The sequence below is a fragment of the Schistocerca gregaria genome, chromosome 2 (genome assembly GCF_023897955.1).
Source record: "Schistocerca gregaria isolate iqSchGreg1 chromosome 2, iqSchGreg1.2, whole genome shotgun sequence".
In the NCBI taxonomy this organism is placed as follows: Eukaryota; Metazoa; Arthropoda; class Insecta; order Orthoptera; family Acrididae; genus Schistocerca; species Schistocerca gregaria.
This window is the reverse complement of record NC_064921.1, coordinates 854,169,367-854,184,760: the sequence shown is the minus strand read 5'-3', so window position 1 is coordinate 854,184,760 and position 15,394 is coordinate 854,169,367. Positions and strand designations below refer to the sequence as shown.

The 15,394-nt window shown below is 45.2% G+C and overlaps 1 protein-coding gene across 6 annotated transcripts in view; it reads right to left on the bottom strand.

The window, feature by feature from the left end:
* LOC126335220 (uncharacterized) overlaps window positions 1–15,394 on the bottom strand; it is a 494,861-nt gene that overhangs the window by 8,541 nt on the left and 470,926 nt on the right. For all 6 annotated transcript variants that reach the window (XM_049998251.1, XM_049998254.1, XM_049998250.1 and 3 more), the window contains one exon: window positions 7,326–7,601. In XM_049998251.1, coding sequence (XP_049854208.1) covers window positions 7,326–7,571 — 246 coding nt within the window. In that variant the 5' untranslated portion in view covers window positions 7,572–7,601. The remainder of the gene's footprint in view (window positions 1–7,325; window positions 7,602–15,394) is intronic.

Sequence of the window (15,394 nt, the reverse complement as noted above, 5' to 3'; positions counted from 1 at the left end):
TTGTTCTTTTTGCTGTTATCTATCAATTTCACAACTTTCCTAGACATCATAGCTATGGGCGCAGGTTGGTAAAGACTTGCCGTTTCTGTATGTTTAAATATTCCAAATTCAATTTGATACACATCGTGGTCAGTGGCATTTTGTGTGCCCTGTGTAATATGGGCCTATAACCTGCTAGGTTGTATGTGTGAGTGTGAGATGAAGATGTATGGATGTAGTAAAAGCGTTTCTGTAGATGCGTTACTGGTGATCGTCAGGTAAAGCGAATTTTGACATTTGTATGCAAAGGTGAATTTGATGATGTTGTGCTTGCTGTTGAGTGCTTGTATAAGGGTCGTTTCCGTTAGAGAACCTTGCTGCAGCGTATATGCAACGTAACGCGATTCCAATGCGACGTAAGGCAAGGGATTAGTGTGGCATGCGTGGCTTTCCGAAGTTCATGCGTTAATTGCGGAAACATGGACTATGGCGACGATATTACCAAATGCGTCCAAACAGGACCAACGTTATACATCCATAGGAGAATGAAGAATGTGTGTGGGGCGGCATTTATGTGGACAACCACCGTTGGAAAACACCGTTCTGCAACAGTGGGTGCTGGTGCTCCATGATAACGCACGTCGTAACACAGAAGTTACGCTAACCCAAGTGGGAGGCATTCGAGCGCCCGCCACACGGTCCGGATCTCTTCCCTTCGGTGCCTTAAAAAAGGCCACGAAGGGTCGATGATGCCTGTCGGACGAGGATGTGAAACAGGCAGTTACAGACTTCTTCAAGCAGCAGGACATGACGCTTTAACAAACGAGTATCTTCAACCTAGCGCGTCGGTCTGATAATTGCCTCAGTGTTCACGGCGATTTCCCTTGATAAGACATACCGATTGTGGGCTGCACTGCCATCGAACGGAAGCTTTTTAATCGTCCCTTATCCTTATGCATCCACTTCTTGCTTACTTTCTCCTACTATTATTAATATTGACAGCAACACGTATCTTTCAAAGAGCTGATTGTTCTATAAACATGGAAAGCTACTGATAATTAATTTTACCTCAAGGTGGTTTAAGAAAATGTCAGCTATTGTCTCAGATATGCTCGAGACGTCGTTACACAACTGAGCTGTTAGCACACAGCACTTCTCAAAGTGAAGAAATTATAATTTGATAACATTTCAAGCAAGTTAATGAACTGACTGACTCCAGCCATTGAAAACTTCGATGTTTTGTAAGATTCTGCATCTACGTGATTACTGTGCTATTCACAATAAAGTGCCTGCCATAGGGTTCAATGAACCACCTTCAAGCTGTCTCTCTACCGTTCCACTCTCGAACGGCACGCGGGAAAAACTAGCACTTAAGTTTTTCTGTGTGAGCCCTGATTTGTCTCATTTTATCGTGATGATCATTTCTCCCTATGTGGGTGGGTGCCAAAAGAATGTTTTTGCAATCAGAGGAGAAAACTGGTGATTGAAATTTCATGAGAAGATCCCGTCGGAACGAAAAACGCCTTTGTTTTAAGGATTACCACTCCAATTCACGTATCATGTCTGTGACACTATCTCCCCTATTTCACGATAATGCAAAACGAGCTGCTCTTCTGTGTACTTTTTCAATGTCATCCGTCAGTCTCACCTGATGCGGATCCCACACCGCCCAACAATACTCCAGAATAGGGCGGACAAGCGTGGTGCAAGCAGTCTCTTTGGTAGACCTGTTGCTCCCTTCTAAGTGTTCTGCCGGTGAATCGCAGTCTTTGGTTTACTCCCCCCACAATATTCCAATGTAGGTTATTTGTAATTGTAATCCCTATGTATTTAGTTGAATTTACAGCCTTCAGATTTGTTTGACTTATCGCGTGATCGAAATTTAGCGGATTTCTTTTAGTACTCATGTGAATAACTTCATACTTTTCCTTATTCATGGTTAATTGCCACTTTTCGTACCATACAGATATCTTATTTAAATCATTTTGCAAGTCGTTTTGATCATCTGATGATTTACAAGATGGTAAATGACATCATCATCTGCAAACAATCTAAGACGGCTACTCAGATTGTCTCATATAGATCAGGAACATTAGAGGGCCTATAACACTCCCTTGGGGAACGCCGGATATTACTTCTGTTTTACTCGATGACTACTAACTGTGACCTTTCTGACAGGAAATCACGAAGCCAGTCGCACAAGTGAGGCGATATTCCGTAGGCACGCAGTTTGGTTAGAAGACACTTGTGTTTAACAACTTCCACTGATTCATCTATGGGGATGTTTGTACACAAATAGTGACATCCAGTGTTAGCATCGGGTACTTGCTGGCAACAGGAATCTTTTTTGTAGCTCTTCCATTACTGTGTACCTCTCTCCTACAGAGCATTTTTAATGACATGTCCAACTGTTCACCAGTACCTCACTTACAAGGAGAGGCCATGACGCTGGGTTCAGGGATTTACTTCAAACTTTAGTAGACCATTAAAACAACGTAATGTGCAATTAGTAAAGTGCACTACTCTGACAATTCTGTGAAAATCACAAATGAAATTTTATGCGTCTATTATGTAAGTGATGTATCCGTGCGAAAGTGCGAAATTGCTGACCGTAAGAAGTCATTGAGGTCAGCTTGCTGAGACGGTAGTTTAGCGTGTTTGGTCAGAGGGTTCCCTGTCCCTTGTAATAAAAAAAATAAAAAGACTGAGTGAATGGATCACGATGAATTTGAACGGGTGTCATGGCACGTCCGTCCCGAAGAAATGCAATGAACAATAACGAACAAAATAAGATAAAAAATTGGTTAGCGTTTGCGCTTAGAAGGAGGTCATGCTTGAGGCGCCGACTCGAATCCCGCTAACACTTATTGTTTTAAATATATTTTTTCCATTACTGCTCGCGTTATTTAATTTATATAACATTTGACAGGTAATAGCATGAAAAAAGACGTACATTTCCATGAAGTTGTAGTCGATTTCATATGTTATTTGTCTACTTACTATCTGTAACTAAATTTTCAACGACGATGATGATGATGATTGGTTTGTGGGGGTGATCAACTGCGCGATCATCAGCGCCCATAGAAAGTCCCAATCTTTACACAGTCTAAGATTTTTTTTACAGTCCAATCTACTCGCTGTCACGAATGATGATGATGATGACATGATGAGGACAACACGAACACCCTGTCCCCGGGAAGAGGAAATCCCCTGCCCGGCCGGGAATCGAACCCGGGACCACGTAATCAAGAGGCAGCAACGACAGACACTAGACCACGAGCTGTGGACTTCAAGAACGACGGACAGGCCTGGGAAACCCACGTCAAACCTATGCACAGATACATAACCCTCATCATAGACGCGTAAAACTTCTCTTGTTATTTTCTCGAAATTGCCAGACTAGTGCAACTTAGTACTTACAAATTATGTTGTTTTAATGGCCTACTGAATGTGTACAGAGTTTGAAACAAATCTGTAATCCTAACGTCGTAACCTCCCCTTTATAGTTTATGTATCGACTTACAGGAAGGGCTGTTTCTAGACCTCCTGATACGCCTGATAGAACTGCCGTCATTATTGTGGCTTTAGTTGTGGTGCTTTTAAGTCGTGTCTTTTGTGTCACAAACAGTCGCATATTTCAAATGACAGTCCAAGACGAACAAAATAAAATTTCAGCTTGGTTTATGAGCTGTTAATCGAGCATAACCTGTAATAGATAACGTATCCCGACAGTCAGCCATCTTTCCTCATTACGGCGTGTGATTTTTCGTAATAGTGCTGACTGCATGCTTTGTCTGCAATACTGTATATCGGTAAGTGGGCTCATACTGCTAAACTGTCTGTTAATATGACTCGGTTTCGTAATCAATGAAATGACATCACACACCCTCTAAGGACTATGGAGTTTCATTTCATTTCATCCTCTCCTTCTGGGTGGTTGCCATTTTCTGTGAGGCCATTTCAGAAGCTTATCCTCAGGTTCAGTTTTGCTGTAGATTCAGTGCTCGGATGAAGGCACCAAAAATCGGTTTAGAACAACAGGTTTAGCTCGAAGAGCACGGTCTATTGACACGCAGTCAAGCTCTTTACTCAGGCGAATGTTTAGTGCTATTGACAAGGGATTTCAAATTGATTCCGTATTTCAAGGTTTCCAGAAGGCTTTTGACACTATAGGACACAAGCGGATTGTAGAGAAATTGTGTGCTAGTGGAATATCGTCTAATTATTGACGGAAAGTCATGGAGTAAAACAGAAGTGATTTCTGGCGTTCCCCAAGGTAGTGTTACAGGCCCTTTGCTATTCCTTATCTATATAAACAATTTGCGAGACAATCTGAGCAGCTGTCTCAAGTTTCTTGCAGATGACGCTGTCGTTTATAGACTAGTAAAGTCATCGGAATATAAAAATAATTGCAAAATGATTTAGGAAAGATATCTGTATGGTGCGAAAATTGGCAGTTGACCCTAATTAATAGAAAGTGTGAGGTCATCCACATGGGTGCTAACAAGGATCCGTTAAACTTCGGTTAGACGATAAGTCAGACAAATCGAAAGCGGTAAATTCAACTATATACCTAGGAATTACAACTTAAATTGGGAAGAACACATAGAAAATGTTGTGGGGAAGGCCAACCAAAGACTGCGTTTTATTGGCAGAACACTTAGAAAATGTAAAAGATCTACTTAAGAGACTGCCTCCACTACGCTTCTTCGCTTCTTCATCGTCGTTTGGAGTACTGCTGTGCGGTCTGGGGTCCTTTCCAGATAGGATTAACTGAGTACATCGAGAAAGTTCAAAGAAGAGCAGCCCGCTTTGTATTATCACGAAATAGGGGAGGGAGTGTCTCGGACAGGATTTGGGGTCGACATCATTAAAACAAATGCGTTTTTCGTTGCGGTAGAATCTTCTCACGAAATTTCTATCACCAACTTTCTCCTCCAAATGCGAAAACATTTTGTTGACGCAGATCTCCATAGGGCGAACGACCTTCATGATAAAATAAGGGAAATCAGAGCTCACGCAGAAAGACATAGGTCTTCGTTTTCTTCTGTGCGCTGTTTTAGATTGGAATAATAGAGAATTACAGTGAAGGTGATTCGATGAAACCTCTGTCAGGCACTTAAGTGTGATTTGCAGAGTATCCATGTAGGTGCAATGGGCCAGACAGTAAAAGATGGCGGGTAGTTGCGTCGCTGAAATACGAGTATTGGGGATGTTCCGGCGTAACATCAAACGCAGGCACGTCAGCATGGAACGTTAACCGCAGAGAAGGCTGTGACACAACGCCAGCCAATAGTAGGCTGACTAGGACCGCACCAAGGCAGGAAGCGGCCTCCACCCGAAGAGAATATAAGCGCCGCTCCAGATAGCCTCGGCTGGACTAGAATACGGACTAGAAGAGCCGCACTAGAAGACGAGCCGTCATCCTTACTGTTGAGCAGAGACTTGTTTCTTATATTAATGGCTTGCATGGAAGCTGTATATAGCGAAGGACACTGATTATTTCCATGTCGCCAATGGTTTGCGACACTTCAGTGTAGAAGGCAAAGATAAGTATGGGCAATTCAGTTACTGTAATAAACACCATTAATATGATTTGCTTGACACTACTGGCCATTAAAATTGCTACATCAAGAAGAAATGCAGATGATAAACGGGTATTCATTGGACAAATATATTATACTAGAACTGACATGTGATTACATTTTCACGTAATTTGGGTGCACAGATCCGGAGAAATCAGTACCTAGAACAACCACCTCCGGCCGTAATAACGGCCTTCATACGTCTGGGCATTGAGCCAAACAGAGATTGGATGGCGTGTACAGGTACAGATGCCCATTCAACTTCAACACGATACCACAGTTCATCAAGCGTAGTGACTGGCGTATTGTGACGAGCCAGTTGCTCGGCCACCATTGACCAGACGTTTTCAATTGGTGAGAAATCTGGAGAATGTGTTGGCCAGGGAAGCAGTCGAACATTTTCTGTATCCAGAAAGGCCCGTACAGCACCTGCAACATGCGGTCGTGCATTATCCTGCTGAAATGTAGGATTTCGCAGGGATCGAATGAAGGGTAGACCACGGGTTTTAACACATCTGAAATGTTACGTCCACGGTTCAAAGTGCCGTCAATGCGAACAAGAGGTGACCGAGGCGTGTAACCAATGGCACCCCATACCATCACGCCGGGTGATACGCCAGTATGGCGATGACAAATACACGCTTCCAATGTGCGTTCACCGCGATGTCGCCAAACACGGATGCGACCATCATGATGGTGTAAAGAGAACCTGAATTCATCCGAAAAAATGACGTTTTGCCATTCGTGCACCTAAGTTCGTCGTTGAGTACACCATCGCAGGCGCTCGTGTCTGTGATGCAGCGTCAAAGGTAACCGCAGCCATGGTCTCCTAGATGATAGTCCATGCTGCTGCAAACGTCGTTCGAACTGTTCGCGCAGATGGTTGTAGTCTTGCAAAAGTCCTCATCTGTTGACTCAGGGATCGAGACGAGGCTGCACTATCCGTTACAGCCGTGCGGATAAGATGCCTGTCATCTCGACTGCTAGTGATACGAGGCCGTTGGGATCCAGCACGGCTTTCCGTATTACCCTCCTGAACGCGCCTATTCCATATTCTGCTAACAGACATTGGATCTCGACCAATCTGTTCGCGCAGATGGTTGTAGTCTTGCAAAAGTCCTCATCTGTTGACGCAGGGATCGAGACGAGGCTGCACTATCCGTTACAGCCGTGCGGATAAGATGCCTGTCATCTCGACTGCTAGTGATACGAGGCCGTTGGGATCCAGCACGGCTTTCCGTATTACCCTCCTGAACGCGCCTATTCCATATTCTGCTAACAGACATTGGATCTCGACCAACACGAGCAGCATTGTCGCGACACGATAAACAGCAAAAGCGATAGGCTACAATCCGACCTTTATCAAAGTCGGAAACGTGATGGTATGCATTTATCCTCCTTACATGAGGCATCACAACAACGTTTCACCAGGCAACGCCTGTCAACTGCTGTTTGTGTATGAGAAATCGGTTGGAAACTTTCCTCATGTCAGCACGTTGTAGGTGTCGCCACCGGCGCCAACATCGTGTGAATGCTCTGAAAAGCTAATCATTTGCATATCTCAGCATCTTCTTCCTGTCGGTTAAATTTCGCGATGTAGCATGGCCAGTAGTGTATGTTCTCTAGCAATCCGAGAAAACAGCTTTCTATGCATCCTACATTATACGAAAGAGCAGGATCCCACATGGTACCCTGCAGTAAAACCGGAGGAGACTGCTACATAGATGTGGGGTGAGGTGAGGTGAGCAGGTGGGTCTGTACCTGTCGCTGTCCGTGCGCCAGGTCCGCGCTGGCGTCGTCCTCCGAGTCGAGCAGCAGCCACGCCTGCCAGGAGGAGCCCTGCTCGGCGTGGTGGTCCAGCAGCCGGTCCACCGGCGACGGCGACGGCGACGCAGACGCAGACGGCGACGGCAGGGGCGCTGGTGCGGGGGCGGCGCCGGCCGGCCACGGCGGCAGCAGCAGCAGCAGCGGCAGCAGCAGCACGCAACGAGTCAGCTGGCCACGCATCCCTCAGCGCCGCCGCTGCCTCGCCCCCATCTGCAGAGCGAGCGGAGAACACACAGAACTTAATAACTGCCCACCAGTCTCACTGTTTATCACAAAAATGGGTCAGATGGTTCTGAGCACCATGGGACTTAACTTCTGAGGTCATCAGTCCCCTAGAATTCAGAACTCCTTAACCTAACTAACCTAATCACATCACAAACATCCATACCCGAGGCAGGATTCGAACCTGCGACTGCAGCGGTCGCGCGGTTCCAGACTGCAGCGTCTAGAACCGCTCGGCCACTCCGGCCGGCCTGTTTATCACCTTCTAGATTCTACAACGAGTGAGAACCGCGGAAACAGGATGACGAGTCGCTCCGTCCGACCAACGTCAACACGCAAACTTTCTTCCCAAGAAAACCTGACCTGGGCGTCTCGTTCCGTCCCGTTCCAAAGCTATGACACGGACGGGAGGAAGGTGAATCTACGAAAATCTGTTATTTTGGAAACTGGTCTCGGAAAAGGACTTAACAGTTCCGTGAACTGAAAAGTTAAAAAAAATATTGCAGCTGAAACTAAAATGTCTTGGTAAAAATGAGAGATAAACAATAAGGTGCTCAAGAGTTGAAGCCCAACAACGAAGAGAAAACCAAAGCAGTACAACACTGGCTGTCGGCCGGAGTGGCCGTGCGGTTCTAGGCACTACAGTCTGGAGCCGAACGATTGCTACGGTCTCAGGTTCGAATCCTGCCTCGGGCATGGATGTGTGGCATGTCCTTAGGTTAGTTAGGTTTAATTAGTTGTAAGTTCTAGGCGACTGATGACCTCAGAAGTTAAGTAGCATAGTGCTCAGAGCCATTTGAACCGAGAGCACTGGCTGAGGTGAAAGAGAATGGGGTGGCTGGCTGTAAGGTTTTAACTGTTTGGAAGAACAGAGTATCACGACGCGATGTGGTGGGCTACAGACCATCCCACTAATACACATAACAAAAAAATTTTTGCATCACCGCGGTTCCGAGAGTTCCGGACCTGTACAGAAAACTGGAATACAGATCAACATAAACATCACAAAATATTGCTCCAGAAGTTTCACTATTACGGAATACGGGGAGTAGCTCACAACTGTTTCACCTCTTACTTTAGCAACAGGCAGCAAAAGGTCATCGTTCGCGATGCTGAGAATGGCTGTGATGTGGGGTCTGAGTGGGGTACTGTCAAGTGGGGAGTGCTTCAGGGATCAGTGTTGGGTCCACTCCTGTTCCTTATTTATATAAATGATATGCCCTCTAGTATTACGGGTAACTCTAAAATGTTTCTGTTTGCTGATGACACTAGCTTCGTAGTAAAGGATGTTGTGTGCAACAGTAGCTCGGTTTCAAATAGTGCAGTAGATGACCTCAGTTCATGGCTTGTAGAAAATAAACTAACGCTAAATCACAGATTCTAACACACACTTCAACAAAACCTAACATTTTAATTTCACAGAACGAGCATATGATTAGTGAAACTGAACAGTTCAAATTTCTAGGTGTTCAGATAGATGGTAAGCTGTCGTGGAAAGCCCACGTTCAGGATCTTGTTCAAAGACTTGATGGTGCCATTTTTGTTATTCGAACGGTATCAGAAGTGAGCGATCGTTCAACAAGAATATTAGTCTACTTTGCTTATTTTCATTCGCTATTGTCGTACGGTATTATATTTTGGAGTAACTCTTCCCATTCTAAAAGGATATTTTTGGCTCAGAAACGGGCGCTTCGGGCAATAAGTGGTGTAAGTTCACGAACCTCTTGTCGCCCTCTGTTCACGAGTCTGGGTATATTGACATTGGCCTCCCAATACGTATATTCCTTAGGCCTCCCAACACGAATATTCCTTATTGTCGTTTCTTGTTACCAATATTAGTTTATTCCCAAGAATAAGCAACCTTAACTCGGTTAATACACGGCAGAAATCAAATTTACATTATGATCGGACTTCCTTAACTCTTGTGCAAAAAGGTGTGCAGTATACTGCTGCATTCACTTTCAATAACCTGCCACTCGAATTCAAAAATCTTAGCAGTAATCCACGCGTTTCCTCATGGGTCACTCCTTCTATCCTGTTGACGAGATTCTTGAAAAGCTGATTTTTATTGTATTGCTGATAGCGTTAACTTAAAGTTATGGACTGATTTTTTTAAGGTTCATGGACACTTATTTTTATCTGTTATTACGTTTATGTTGTATTGCATGTACTGACACGTTCAATGACCTTGGAGATTTGCTCCTTAATTTGGTCCTACGGAACTTTGAGGAGTAAATAAACAAATTAAATAAAATCACTTCCGCCCTTTTTATCACTCATGTCAACAACAAATTGCATGTTGTACCACCATACAGCAAAACCCTCAGAGGTGGTGGTCCAGATTGCTGTACACACCGTACCTCTTATACCCAGTACCACGTCCTCTTGCATTGAAGCATGCCTGTATTCGTCGTGGAATACTGTCCACAAGTTCATCAAGGCACTGTTGGTCCAGATTGTCCCATTCCTCAACGGCGATTCGGCATAGATGCCTCAGAGTGGTTGGTGGGTCACGTCGTCCATAAAAGCCCTTTTCCATCAATAGGGTTCATGTCTGGAGAACATGCTGGCCACTCTAGTCGAGCGATGTCGTTACCCTGAAGGAAGTCATTCACAAGATGTGCACGATGTGGGCGCCAATTGTTGTCCATGAAGACGAATGCCTCGCCAGTATGCTGCCGATATGGTTGCACTATCGGTCGGAGGATGACATTCACGTACCGTACAGCCGTTACCGCGCCTTCCATGACCATCAGCGACGTACGCCGGCCCCACATAATGCCACCCGAAAACAGCAGGGAACCTATACCTTGCTGCACTCGCTGGTCAGTGTGCCTAAAACGTTCAGTCTGACCGGGTTGCCTCCAAATACGTCTCCGACGATTCTCTACTGGAAGGCATATGCGACACTCAGCGTTGAAGAAAAAGTAATGCCAATCCTGAGCGGTGCATTCAAATGGTTCAAATGGCTCTAAGCACCATGGGACTTAACAACTGAGGTCATCAGTCCCCTAAACTCAGAAGTACTTAAACCTAACTAACCTAAGGGCATCACACTCATCCACGCCCGAGAGAGGATTCGAACCGTAGTATCCGCTTGGTTCCCGAATGAAGCTCCTAGAACCACTCAGCCACCGAGGCCGGCGAGCGGAGCATTCGGTATGTTGTTGGACCCATCTGTACCGAGCTGCATGGTATCGTGGTTGCGAAGATGGACCTCGCTATGGGCGTCGGGAGTGAAGTTGCGCATCATGCAGCCTATTGCGCACAATTTGAGTCGCCCAACATTTCGTGCTGTGGCTGCACAAAAAGCATTATTCAACATTGTGGCGTTGCTGTCAGGTTTGCTCCAAGCCATAATCCGTAGGTAGCGGTCATCCACTGCAGTAGTAGCCCTTTGGCGGCCTGAACGAGGCATTTCATCGACAGTTCGTGTCTCTGTATCTCCTCCATGTCCGAACAACACCGCTTTGCTTCACTCCGAGACGCCTGGACACTTCACTTGTTGAGAGCCCTTCCTGGCACAAAGTAACAATGAGGACGCGATCGAACCGCGGTACTGACGGCATAGACATGGTTGAACTACAGACAATACGAGCCGTGTACCTCCTTCCTGGTAGAATGACTGTAACTGATCGGCTGTCGGACCCCCTCTGTCTAATAGGCGCTGCTCATGCATGGTTGTTTACATCTGTGCATAGGTTTAGTGACATCTCCGAACAGTGAAAGGGACTGTGTCTGTGATACACTGTCCACAGTTCAGCAGAACTTTTATTGATGTGTGTACTTAAAGCCGGAAACGAAGCACAATGATGACAAAGAGGGAGATTGAATTCTCAGACGTGTCACGAGTCAGGTTGCGCGTCCGCAGCGCAAATTTAGCCATATTACACGTTCCATGCTTTGATTCCATGTCCAAACAGTAGTATTACGCACGTAGAAATTATCCATGAGATCCAGCATGGACAAAAAAGTGATCAGACTGCAAGAGACAACGACCTACTACGAGAAGTAACGATGTTAATCTGACTTGTATTCACCACTCTTACAGCACAATCCGTTATAAATATAACAAAATGTAAGGGAACAATGAACTATCATGCGGTTACAGAACGTTAAAGTACCAGAAGGCGACTCCCTGTGTGAACTTGGTAATTTATTCCGAGACACCACACTCCAGTTATCTTTGTTTGAACAAGAATTACGACGAGAGATAGTACGACGTGACTTTGCTCGCCATGCTGCCACTACGAGCTGTGGCGGTATGTAAGACTAAAAGCCATTTACATGTGCCACATGTTCCTACCGGAAGTAATATCAGTGAAAACTAGAAGAAAACTGATATTTTCTGGGCATGAGGCATAATTCTCTGCCGTTTTCTCTTCCACCGTTGCAGACATCAGAAGGCAAACTCGGAAGTCACTTACAGACTCAAACAAGCTCAGCAAGGTGAACTGTTTATTGTAGGGTCGGTTCGTGACGTCATCGAACCGTTGCCTGAGAGCGTACAGTCGCGCCGATGTCTCCTGTGTAACTTGTTGGGGCGAGTTGACGCTGTTCGTTTTATTTCTAAGACTCACAGCTCACATCAGTTCAGTAATTCTTCTTTTCTCTTAAAATTGTTTCTGGGCTTTTCAATTTCTATGGCCTCTATGTACATCCAAGCATAATATTAGGTTGGTGTATAAGGTCGTAGCGTTTTTCCATTAGAGTAATAAAAAATGGTTCAAATGACTCTGAGCACTAACGTAGAACTACTTAAACCTAACTAACCTAAGGACATCACACACTTCCATGCACGAGGCAGGATTCGAACCTGCGACCGTAGCGGTCGCGCGGTTCCGGACTGAAGTGCCTGGAACCGCTCGGCCACACCGGTCGGCGGGTAATAAACACCCATAAGTGTAATAAAAATAATAGATTCACATAACAGAGACATTAGTCATCAGTAATATATTCTCCTTCACCATTTACAACAGTCTGCCGACTCTGGGATAACTTTTCGATTCCACGTCTGTAGAAATCACGTGGTTTTCAGGTGAAGACCTCGTCGGAGCGCATGTTCATTCCAAAAGGAAGTTCCTTGAAGGTTGTTCGATAGAGCGGAAAAGGTGAAAATGTGAGGACGCAAGCTCAGGTCAATAAGGCGAGTACGGAAAGACTTCCCAATCGAACTGCTGTATAGCGATTTTTGCCAGTCTAGCAGAATGCGGGCGGGCATTATCGTGGGTTGGCACCACTTCAGGCAGTCTTCCTGGTCGATGCTCCTGGATTGCGTCGGGCAAGACGTCTCAGTTGTTGACCATAAATATCAGCAGTGATGGGTACATCCCGGGGAAGCTATCTGTAATACATCACACCGTCGCTGTTTCACCGAAGTATAACATCTTTTGTGGACGCGCACAGGTCTTTGTATGGGGAGTTGCTGCTTTGTTTGGGCTCAGCCATCCCTTTCTTCTCCTTATGTTAGCATAAAGACGACGTTTCTTATCACTAGTAGCAATAGGGCATAGGGATGGTCGGTGCTGTTCACGAGCCAAATGATGATGAGCAAGCAGAAATGCACATATGGACCCGCAGATTTTTGTGATTTTGGCTTAGAGCATGCGGTACCGTCTGAACCTTCCCCACCGCACGCAAATGTCGCACAATGTTATAATGGTCACAGTTCATCACATATGCCAGTCAGTTCTCGAGTACACTGACGTGTATCATTGTGGATTAATGCGTAAAAAAGGATCTGTATCAAACCCCAAAAGTCTTCCTGAACGTACAGAGTCAATAATGTCATAACGACCGTCCTTAAAACGAGAAAACCATTCTCTTTCCGTGCTTTGTCCAATGGCATTATCCCCATACGCGGCGCATATCATTTCTGGCATCCGTTGTTGTCGCTCCTCTATTGGACAGACGAATATGTGGGAAGTGATCAGATTCCTCCACTTGGCACTCCATTTGCTAGCGTCCACAGTTCCACTCACTATCTCCAAACGAACATATGACAATATACAGGGTCGTCCATTGATAGTGACCGGGCCATATATCTCACGAAATAAGCATCAAACGAGAAATCTTTAAAGAACGAAACTCGTCTAGCTTGAAGAGGGAAACCAAATGGCGCTATGGTTGGCCTACTAGATGGCGCTGCCATAGGTCAAACGGATATCAACTGCGTTTTTTTAAATAGGAACCCCCATTTTTTATTACATATTCGTGTAGTACGTAAAGAAATATGAATGTTTCAGTTGGACCACTTCTTTCGCTCTGTGATAGATAGCGCTGTAATAGTCACAAACGTATAAGTACGTGGTATCACATAACATTCAGCCAGTGCGGACGGTATTTGCTTCGTGATACATTACCCGTCTTAAAACTGACCGTTTACCAATTTAGAAAAAGCTCGATATCGTGTTGATGTATGGCTGTTGTGATCAAAATGCCCAACGGGCGTGTGCTATGTATGCTGCTCGGCATCCTGGACGACATCATCCAAGTGTCCGGAGCGTTCGCCCGATAGTTACGTTATTTAAGGAAACAGGAAGTGTGCAGCCACGTATGAAACGTCACCCACGACCTGCAACAAATGATGATGCCCAAGTAGGTGTTTTAGCTGCTGTCGCGGCTAATCCGCACATCAGTAGCAGACAAACTGCGCGAGAACCGGGAATCTCAAAAACGTCGGTGTTGAGAATGCTACATCATCATCGATTGCACCCGTACCATATTTCTATGCACCAGGAATTGCATGGCGGCGACTTTGAACATCGTGTACAGTTCTGCCATTGGGCACAAGAGAAATTACCGGACGATGACAGATTTTTTGCACGCGTTCTATTTAACGACGAAGCGTCATTCACCAACAGCAGTCACGAAAACCGGCATAATGTGCACTGTTGGGCAACGGAAAATCCACGATGGCTGCGACAAGTGGAAGATCAACGACCTTGGCGGGTTAAAGTATGGTGCGGCATTATGGGAGGGAGGATAATTGGCCTCCATTTATCGATGGCAATCTAAATGGTATAATGTATGCAGATTTCCTACTTAATGTTCTACAGATGTTACTACAAGATGTTTCACCGCATGACAGAATGCCGATGTACTTCCAACATGATGGATGTCCGGCACATAGCTCGCGTGCGGTTGAAGCGGTACTGAACAGCGTATTTCATGACAGGTGGATTGGTCGTCGAAGCACCATATGATGGCCCGCACGTTCACCGGATCTGAAGTGCCCGGATTTCTTTCTGTGGGGAAAGTTCAAGGATATTTGCTATCGTGATCCACCGACAACGCCTGACAATATGCGTCAGCGCATTGTCAATGGATGTGCGAACATTACGGAAGGCGAACTACTCGCTGTTGAGAGAATAAAGTTACACGTATTGCCAAATGCATTGAGGTTGACGGACATCATTTTGCGGATTTATTGCATTAATGTTATATTTACAGGTAATCACGCTATAACAGCAAGTCTTCTCAGAAATGATAAGTTCACAAAGGTACATGTAGCACATTGGAACAACCGAAATAAAATGTTCAAACGCACCTACGTTCTGCATTTTGATTTAAAGAACCTACCTGTTACCAACTGTTAGTCTAAAATTGTTAGCCATATGTTTGTGACTATTACAGCGCCGTCTGTCACAAAGTGAAAAATATGGTCCAACTAAAACATTCATATTTCTTTACGTACTACACGAATATGTAATAAAAAATGGGGTTGCCCATTTTTAAAAAACGTAGCGCCATCTAGCGGGCCAACCGTACCGCCATCTGGT